The following is a 9,941-nucleotide window of genomic DNA, read 5'->3' as shown; positions in this document are numbered from 1 at the left end:
AAATAGGGGAATGATTCGCAACATGAAGCATTTTCAATTTATTTTTTGATTGATTTTTTGCAGATTGCCAACTCGAGCAGCTTTGCTCGAACGGGCGGTATGATGTAAATGTCAAACTTCAACGCATTATCTGTATATATCTTGGTGGCACAGTGAGCATATGTTTTAATTACGATTTTAAACAAATTCCATTTTATTGATCGATACAATTAAGTAAAAAATATGTTTAAAATGAGCAATCATCATATTATTGCAATAATTTATGCATTCCTCAAGAAAGCATGAAACTGTCCGCATGATCGAGCGATCGAATGCTGTCTGATGATGTGTTTACAAACACCTCTCTCAACTGACAGCATTCTGGAAAGAACAATTTTACAGCCAATTTTCTTATCAATAGCCAGCACCAACAAAAAAAAAAAAAAAAACGCGTCTTTGAACCTGCGCGCCACATTCCTTCGCCAGTTATCAATTTCATCGCCCGTGAAGCTGCTGCTTTTGTTTTCCCTCGTAAAATCTAGCTCACACAATGGTGCGTGCCTGGTTTATGGACAATGAGCCGACCGATCAGCGCCTGGAGCACCAGCTCGATCCGCCCAAGTTCCTGACGCTGGACGAGCTGTTCAAGAGCACCGGGGTGGAATATTTTAAGGTAAGCTAGTGCGACAAGCCGGAAGCCAATACATCCATCCTTCACAAAACGGTGGTCTTTCGCAGATTAACATTCCAACGTACGATACGGACGGGGTGCTGGGGAAGATCCGCAACGATCGGGGCTACTCCTACGAGGACGAAATCACCTGCTCCGAGGCGTGCTTGCCCGATTACGCCAACAAGCTGAAGTCGTTCTTCACCGAGCATCTGCACACGGACGAGGAGATCCGGCTGGTGCTGGATGGTTCCGGTTACTTCGACGTGCGCAAGTGAGTGATCAATGAGAGTGTGAGCTGGGGTGGGGCGGATTGGTTTGAGTAAGGGTTTTATTTTTTTAATATCGTCCTTTCCCGCTATTTTAGTGGTCCGGATGATGCATGGGTACGGATCGAGGTCGTTGCCGGCGATTTGATCATTATTCCCAGTGGAATCTATCATCGATTCACGCTGGACATGAAGGTAATACCCTAGAGGGGGACTGACGGGGCAGAAAATTAACACGCAATACAATTGCCATTACAGAACTACATCAAAGCCAAGCGTTACTTTGTTGGCGAACCGGTCTGGCTGCCGTACAACCGTCCAGCAGACGAGATGGACTGTCGCAAGGAGTATTTGAAGCGGTTGGAAGCTGGGTTCGCCGCGTAATGCCTACCTGCGTTTTTATGATACGATCTGATTTTGTTAACCACCCTCTTCTTCCATAAATCCAACTGCATTCAATGCAATAATTTGTTTAATAAATGTTATACCATTCCCCGCAACACTGTTGCGTTCGGACGTACCAGCGCCATTGAAACGAATGCACTCCACCTTACTTAACCTTTCAATATTATGTCACACCATCGGGTTTTATTCTTGTAGAACCATTCTTCTCGCTTCGCACGCGGTTTCTCTCCATTACATGCCCATTACATCGTAATAATGTTAATGCTTTACTTACTATTTGTATTATCGTTCATGTTACTTGGCTTCTTTCTTCGAGTGGCCACACACACACACACACACATCTACCACCGTATTCGTCCATGCTCCACAAAACGCCAGCCAACGGTCATCATCACCACCTTTTCCCGGGATTCACATTTCATAAATCATCGTTCTTAGAGAACATCCGAACATGGCCGCTTGCGGGTTTCCGGAGCCACCGCGTGGCCATCATCAATCACACAGCAGTAATGCTTCCGTCACCGCGTTCGAACACTAGAGCGCTGGTAGTGATCGTACATTAAAGGTAATCGTTATAATTATAATAATCATAATAATAATTCATAATAAGTGTGTACTACTGCTTGGATGCTTTTTAAAGAGCTACAAAAAACGCCAATGCCAATGCAGAACACGAAATGTCTTCATGCTTGTTTGTTTGTTTGTTTTGTTTCTCTCCGCTTCTCTTCTTTTATGCCTAGCGCGACAAAACAGCAAAAACCATAATTGCATCAATGTGTACCATCATTTTCAATATATGAGTGAATCGTGGATCCTTTTAAAGCGTTCCCCCTCCTTTCGTAATTTACTTTAATCTTTTTTTTATATACTCTAGCCCTACTTCTCTCTTTCTCTCTCTCTTCATACCATCTCTTCCTATGGTTATGTTTGCTGATAAGTGTTGATGTAGTGTTGTATAACGGTTAAGGTTGATGTATGGAGTAGACTTAGATTTCGTATGCCGGAAGATAAGATACAGACCCTTTGGAGCCCTATTTTGTGTGTGTGTGTTTCTGTGTTGTCCTACCAGTTAAAAAAGGATTCTCTATTACTGGAGCACTTAGCAGTGTGCTCTCTGTATGTGTGTAAAGTGGATAATAGACGTGTTAGTACTTTAACTATTGTTCTTCCTTATCGTACCTTATGTGAACTTGTGATGTGATGATAGTATTTTTGTTTTTCCTATAACATTCCGTTCTCCTACCTCGGTCGGTAGGTCCGGGTAGAATGATAAATTGGAAAAAACAAATAACCAGTTGTGTTTGTGTAGGAATTAAAAAAAGCGAATTAAACAACGATTTCGAACAATGTTTCTCCCGCTTTCCTTTTACCCATCTTTCTGCTAATCTACTATCAAAGGTTTTCCAAAGAAAAAAAGAGCATTTGGAACCGCTTCTTCTTCTTTTTCGTCCGCGATCGCTCACACGCGCACAGCGTTCGTATTCTTAATTTTGTAAATATGTGTATATAGATTTTGTTTGTTCTTTGTTTCCATTGTTTTCTTCCTCTTCTTACTTCTTCTTTGCATCACGAGTTCATTTTCCATTTTGTTGTATCGTGTCTCGGGGTGTGTGTGTGTGTTTGTGTTCTTTTCTTTCATTCAGTTGCTCCCAATCTCAACTGTTTTCTTCCTTTTCCTCTTATTGAGCTATAAAATGTATTTGTATGCATTTGTTTTGTTTACTTTTTGTATGTTTGTTGTATTTATTTTCTTATCTTTTGTGTTTAATGTCCCCTTATTCCTATGTGTGTTTAATGTCCCTTTTTTTCACCTTATTTTATCTATTGTTTTCTCAACATTCTTATGCTCTTCTCATTCATGCTATTGAAAGATTGCAGCGCGTGTTTGTACTGCTTCGGTATGGATGTGTGGGTTTTTCTTTACTTACTAAACAGCGTTTTTTGTATTGTTTCGCCTCACGCACTGTTGACCATCTCTGCTGTTGGCCACTTTTGGCCACTCAAAACCAGTACCACAGTTTGTTTTTAGCGTTGTTTGCTTGTATCGCTCCATCCTTCTTGCATTCACTCTCTCTCTCTCTTCCTTTCTCTCTCTCTCTCTCTCTCTCTCTTCCTCTCTCTCTCTCTTTCTCTCTCTCTCTCCTGCTCATACAGTCACACACGCAAATATACATACACACACGCGCGCGCGCACATTCACTCGTCCCGTTCCTCACCTTCCTTGCCTAGCTCCCCATTATAGAGGGGGCGCCGCGCATTGTGTGTAAAAATACTTAAAAACAATGCAATAGTCTTTCTAATAGTTCAGTTAACAGTTAATAGACACCACGTGAAACGAAATAAATGAAAACAGAAAGAAAATAAACTCGCAAACAAAACATTCATTCCAAACTTACGAAAAACTAACGAACCGATGAAAATAACATAATATTGTGTTTAAAACCAACAACAGCAGCAGTCTAATTGTTTGCCAACCATCGGTTTGCTTGTGTATATATGTGAGTGTGTGTGTGTGTGTGTGTTGAGCTTAGAAAGTTTCTTTCTTGCCAACAGTGTGTGTATGTGTTTTTGTGTTTATGTAATCCTACTACCTATTTCGCATTTTCAATGCCTTCTTCGATATTCTAGCTTCTCATTTGCTTTGCGATACAATTAATGAACAGTGAAATAGTACAGCAACTGGTGTAGCAACCGCTTCCTAGTGTTAGCCAGAAAGAAGAAGAAGCAGAACGCAGAACTGAAACGATCAGCAAAACGAAAACGAAAAGCACGAGCTGTAACAACCGCGCACCACCGTGCATGTAATATCCTTAAAAAGCCCGTGCGTCGGCGCATTGCCGGGAAAGATTCGTGTTTTTGATTAAGTTTTCACTTTTGGGTACGCGTTCGGTTCGTTATTTTTCTCGTTTGCCAACTGTTTTCGACAGGGTGTGAGGATCGGCATCTGCGCAAGACACCAGCGTGTTGTGATCATCATAATCAACATACGACATCAACATGGTCTTTTGCCGGCATAAACTACAAAACAATAATACCAAAACCGGCCCGGCATAGTTCAAATCCCGCACGACCGCAGCGACGGCTCCTAGACGGCTTGCATTTGCTTCTTAAAGAGCGCATCGATCAGCCGCAGCTTGGCCTTCTTCTGCTTGTAGAGAGCGTACGTGTCCTCGATCGATTTGCGGTCCGATTTCAGCATCTTGCGCCCGGTCGTCTCCTCGAACTGCTGCTCAAAGTCCTTGATCGTGCGGCGCAGCTCCTTCTTCTCTTCGCGCGTCGCGTCGTAATGCTGCCACAGCTCATCCGCCGTCATCGAGTGGATGTTTTCCGTCGCGGAACTGCTGGTCGTGTTGCCGGCGGTGCTGGTGGTGTTCGTCGTTGCCGTTGTTCCTTCGGAATCGTCTGCCGCCGGCAGCTGGTTGGCGGAGAGGCTGCTGCTGCTGCTCGGCGTGGTCATCGTGTCCGTGGGCGACTGCAGCATGGAGGTGGCCGACGGCGGTGAGATATCGGTGGACGGTGTCGTGGTGCCGACGATCGCGAGCGCCTCGTGCTCGAGTATGGTTGGCATCTGCGAATTGGCCACACCGCACGGGCCACTGATCGAGTTGGCACGGTTCACCAGCCGCTTGATCAGCCGGTAGCGGTCGTACAGGGGTCGGGCCGCGTCACGCTCCTCGCGGCTCGCCGGTCGACCGTACATCGACTCGAGGTACAGCAGGGCACGCTGGACGGAGGCTTTCTCCTCCGTCAGCTGCTCGTTCGACAGTAGCTCCAGATTTTCACTCCGTTGCTCCGTGTCGCGTTTCTCCGAGAGGCGCTAGAAAAGGAAAATCGGGGAAAACACACGTTAATTCGAGAGTAGTGGAAAGGAAATATAATAATTATTAATATTGAAGCTGACTACATGAAGATGACCAAAGCAGCAAAATCATCATCTCCCTGCCAAAACAAAACAATGGTAGGTGTGTCTTTCGTTTGCCTAGTGCAATCGTTTTGCAAGCAAGAAATACGAAGAAACCCCCGCAATAAAGCTCATGTTTATTCGTTTCCACGTACACGATTAGACGAGCCGCGCGCCATCGCAGTGAATTCCTCTCGCGCGCGCGTCATAAATTCTTCTCCTTTCGAGTGCGATAAACGAGTTATCTTATAAAACCTTGTTCAACCATCGCCATCATTCATCCCTTGGCTTTGCCATCCACTGTGCCCATTTTGCCAGCTCTCGCACTGTACTGCACATGCCCTTATGTAGGCAAATAGGAAGAGTTTGCTCCGATGGGATGGGTGGTGATGGTGATGGTGTGTATATTTTCATTTGTCCACTAGCCGCTCCACCAGCCGAATGGTCTTCCTGGTTCCCCATTTGGCTGGGCTGAATTGATCTATTCATTCACAACACACTCCCTACCACCTTCAAACACACAATGAGTGGAAGGCGGCAAAGAGAGGCGGAAAAAAAGTTCAAGGTTCTCTACCAAACCGTCCACCACAATTGGATTGGACGAAAGGAAAAGGCAGCCGACGGGGGAACGAATCCCAGGGGAAAAAAACTGTCGCAGATTCTATTTTCAATTCTGCCGCACTCACAACCACAAAGGCTGATGGGGGAGCGACAAGTTTCAGTTTCCGCTCTTGCGAGTGCCGTTCGCGTTCTAGTGAACCGCCTGTTGTTGGGTTGACCGCACAGCAGCACGAGGGCGGCGGCACGTACTGTGCCAGCCGCGAAAGGGTATCAGTCAACCGGGACCGAGATACGGTGGGGGAGGAGGAATGGCCACTTCCGTCAGTGTGCCGTGGCGGGCCCACGAGGAGCTTTCGTTTCGCTCTGGCATGCGATCACTACCGCCACCATCATTCGCCAGCATATATTGTTGATTGTGTTCGGTCAAGAGATCAACTGTCGCAAGTGAGACAAGATTGATTTTCAATCGATAACGGATCGGTGGAACATCATCCGCTGCACCATGGGCTGGTGAGGTGAAACTGGTACGTGTGCATGCGACGACGGAATCGAATAGCAAAACGATACGCGGGACGGAAATACACAACCAATTTGTGATCATAAATTTAAAAATAATTAGACATTTATATTGCATTCCCATTACAGTTTGAAATTACAACAAAGCGCTTTAAAGCATTTGGGTAATAAAAAATTAAGAAATAAAAGAATATAGGCACTGAAGTCTATATGGATGATCCTTTATGAGATCATTGTCATGTATGATTCATGAGATCCTTGTCACGTGTTCCATAAAGCTTGTCAACCTTGAAGCTGAACAGCTTGTGCCATTGGGAGAAAAAAGCTGCTAGAAAACAGTTAATAAAACTGATCATATTAATATACGAATCAATTTGCTTTAGTCGACTGAAAAACCGAGTGTTTGTATTACTTCTTCTCATTAATTTATATAGCTACAATTATGAAGAAAATCACTTAAATGAAACGTAATATTAAGCTATCAATATCCGAAAGCCTAGACAGTTTAAACCCATAGCAACAAATTAGAATGCCAATTGATCACTTTGTAACACGCATGATTAAAGCAACGTGCGCGCCACGTGCATGCCCCGATAGTGAACGGTGCTAAACGCGCTGCTAATGCGACACGCCGGCAGCACTGCCACCCGCTCGATCATGTGAACGATCATCTAATTGCCCATAATTATCAACCGACCGATTTGCGGCGTAGCACGCTTATCAGCCCTCTCCGAAACAAAACGCACGCGTCATCGTACTATTGTCATTCGCAGCACACACAAAAAAGAACCCAAAACGAGGCACGTGTAAGACGCAATGGACAGTTGAAGCGAATGATTGATGAAGAGCTGTGGTGTGCCGCCCCCTTTGCCCTACCTTTTCAATGTCAGCGATCGTATCCTTCATCTTGGCCAGCCGCTTCTCCGTCGCCGTCTCGTCCTCGCTCAGCCCACCGTCACCGGTGGCGGCGTGTTGCTTTTGGCCGGTGGTCGCTGTCGTCGTCGCCGCCGCCGCCGCCACTTTCGCCGAAAAGACGGCCAGATCGGTCTTGATTTGATTCTTCTCCTTGCGCAGCTTGTGTATCTCCACCAGGATGCTCTTGGTCGGTGCGTCCGCCGACTTGTCGCCGTGCGTCGGCCGGTAGCCGTGCTCCAGCTCGAACCGGTCCTCGAACTGCGACAGCTTCTTCTTCAGCCCGCCGAGCTTCCGGTTGATCGCCTTCACGCGCTCGTCAAACATATTGTTCGCGACCGGCGTTGCCTTCTGATGATGGTGGTGATGGTGGTGGATCGTCGAGGGTGACGCATTCTCCGCACTGCGGTGATGAGCACCGTACAGCTTGAGCGAGTTGCCGGAAGAGACTGGCCGCAGCTTGGCGTGCGATACCGAATCCATACGCTTTGCGTACTCAAAGTTATCGTCCGCAAAGCGCTGACAGACGAGGGCCGGCGCATCGTCCGGGTACGTCTGTCCCCATGGGAGCTTTTCGCGCGGCGAAAGGGGTTCCTCTGGCTGGACCTCCTGCACCTCCTCCTCTTCCTCCTCATTGTCGATGAGTTTCGTCGCTTCCTCGACCGCGTGGTTCTTTTCCAGCACGTTGTTGTCGTTGTAGTCGGACAGCGGCACTACACCGTCATCCATCACCGTATCGTCCTGCAGCACAGTCTGCTGCTGCTGCTGTTGCTGCTCTCGATGCTTGCTGCTGGAACGGATGCGCCGTTCCGACTTGCCGCCACCGCTCGGGTGCGTGTCATGCTTGGAGTAGAAATGCTCATTTCCGGCGAGCAAAACGGCTCCTACGCCCACGGTGGCCGCCTTCACGGCGAGCTTCGAGTGCTTGGAGCTGTTGCGCGCACGGGGCGACACCGACTTCCTGCCGGGCGGTGGGCGCGTCTTCGAGAACCGCTCACAGTGCCGCCGCCGCTCGTGCTCACCGTCCTGCTCGCTGTCCGAATCGCGCCGCGACTTCAGTATATCCCGGCACGGTGACAGCCGATGGTGGGACGGCTGTGACTTCCCGCCGGCATGATGCAGATGATGGTGGTGACCACCGAGATGATGGTACAGATGGTTACCGTGATGGTGGTTGTGATGGTTGTTGTGCGCGAGATGGCCGGAATGGTGGTGGTGATGATGCTCCTTGCCACCAACGCTCTCCACGCTGCCGATGAAGAATTTCTTCAAATCATCTGCACTGTTTTTCAGATTCTTCTCGAACACCTGCTGCTGCTGCTCATCCTCGCCCTCAAGCGGTTCCTCCGCGATGATGTTCTCCTTGTCAATGGAAATCTCCACCGACACGACGGCGGCAGCCGCCGACCGCTTTTTAAAGTCCTCGTGCGACGAGACGCGCCTTATCACCTCCTGACAGTTCGGCAGATGCTCCTCGCTGTTCGAGCGGATCAGCTTCCGGTCCTGGCTGATGGAGGACGTACTGTCCTGGCGCTCTTTGCGCTTTCGGCAGTTTTGCCACTCGGACGAATTTATCAGATTCGGTAGATACTGGTTCACGAGCACCGTGGGTGGTGGTAGAGCTTCAGACAGCTCGTCCCGACCACCACCATGACCACCCGCCGTACCGCGATCATCGCATTCGCCTTTGCCCTTGCTGGTAGCGATCACTTTCACCCCATCGCTGCTGGTACTGGTGGTGTTGATGCCATTGCTGCTGTTGCTTGTCGTGCTGCTTTCCCCATCAACACTGCCGCGGCCGGCCGGGCCACTGACACTGTTGTTGCTTGCCGGGCAGTTACTGCTACTGTTGCTAGTTGTGTTGCCTGCGCCATGGCTGATGCTAGTGCTGCTGCTGTTGCTGCCGCTGCTGCTACTGCTGCTGCTGCTACTGCTGCTGCTATTGCTACTGGTGCTGTGCGCTTTCGCTCGACCGCAGCTAACGACATCGTGATGATCCACTACCACCACCGGGTCGGACTGACCGTTCGACGATAGGCTGATACTGGTCGGGGAGATGATCGTTGTCAGACGACTAAGGTCGTCTTCATTCTGTCCCAGTGATGGGCGACGCATGCCGCACTAGAGAAAGGGGTAGAGGAAAAAGGAGAAAAATATTAGAAAAAAAAAAACACTTTTAATATTGATGAAAATGGTTGATGGAGACGCCTAGTGCCTCTTTCGTCACAACAAATCCAAATTAATGGGTTTAAACATACAGAAATCAAATAATTTCCTGTATAAAATATGAAGCTAATTCTTAACACCAACAAACAATTAATATACTCCTAGACATTATTTTTATAATTTGAAACACTTTCTACAACCCACCCCAGCGCAACGGTGGAGCAGCCTGGTCCGTTGTAGCTTACAACATCGACGACCAGCGCACACCCAAAAGCTTTCACCTTCGCACCGTCGATTGATTAAACAAAGTGTGCATGGATATTCCAATCCGAGAGCACAATACATTCGAGCGAGTTTGATAACCATAGCAACCGCCACGATAAAGTTTTAAACCAACCCCTGTTTTCCCCCCAACCGTCTTTTCTTTGCCGCCTTTGCAGCATTGGAAAACAGTCAATCAAATGCAATATTATATCGATCCAAGGTCAGTATACTGCTAAAACTGGAAGAGAGAAAGAGAGAGAGAAAGAGAGAGAGAGAGAGAAAGAGAGAGAGAAAGAAA

General features: G+C 47.6%; 2 protein-coding genes across 4 annotated transcripts in view; one reads left to right on the top strand and one right to left on the bottom strand.

Annotated features, from left to right (window-relative positions):
• Positions 1-338: 338 nt before the first annotated feature.
• On the top strand, positions 339-1,453 carry LOC121592177 (1,2-dihydroxy-3-keto-5-methylthiopentene dioxygenase). Its single transcript, XM_041913557.1, has 4 exons — positions 339-652; positions 718-923; positions 1,017-1,113; positions 1,177-1,453. Exons 1-4 carry the CDS (start codon positions 530-532, stop codon positions 1,300-1,302), a joined length of 552 nt encoding a protein of 183 aa, XP_041769491.1. The 5' UTR covers positions 339-529; the 3' UTR covers positions 1,303-1,453.
• Positions 1,454-1,472: 19 nt separating this feature from the next.
• The window catches only part of LOC121592175 (protein FAM13A), a 39,417-nt gene continuing 30,948 nt past the window's right edge, over positions 1,473-9,941 (bottom strand). For all 3 annotated transcript variants that reach the window (XM_041913554.1, XM_041913555.1, XM_041913553.1), the window contains 2 exons: positions 7,178-9,334; positions 1,473-5,140 (listed from right to left, as the gene is read on the bottom strand). In XM_041913554.1, the coding sequence (XP_041769488.1) occupies positions 4,409-5,140; positions 7,178-9,328 (2,883 nt within the window). In that variant the 5' untranslated portion in view covers positions 9,329-9,334 and the 3' untranslated portion in view covers positions 1,473-4,408. The remainder of the gene's footprint in view (positions 5,141-7,177; positions 9,335-9,941) is intronic.

This window comes from Anopheles merus, chromosome 2L, assembly GCF_017562075.2.
Source record: "Anopheles merus strain MAF chromosome 2L, AmerM5.1, whole genome shotgun sequence".
Taxonomy (NCBI): domain Eukaryota; kingdom Metazoa; phylum Arthropoda; class Insecta; order Diptera; family Culicidae; genus Anopheles; species Anopheles merus.
This window is presented reverse-complemented; position numbering and strand designations above follow the sequence as displayed.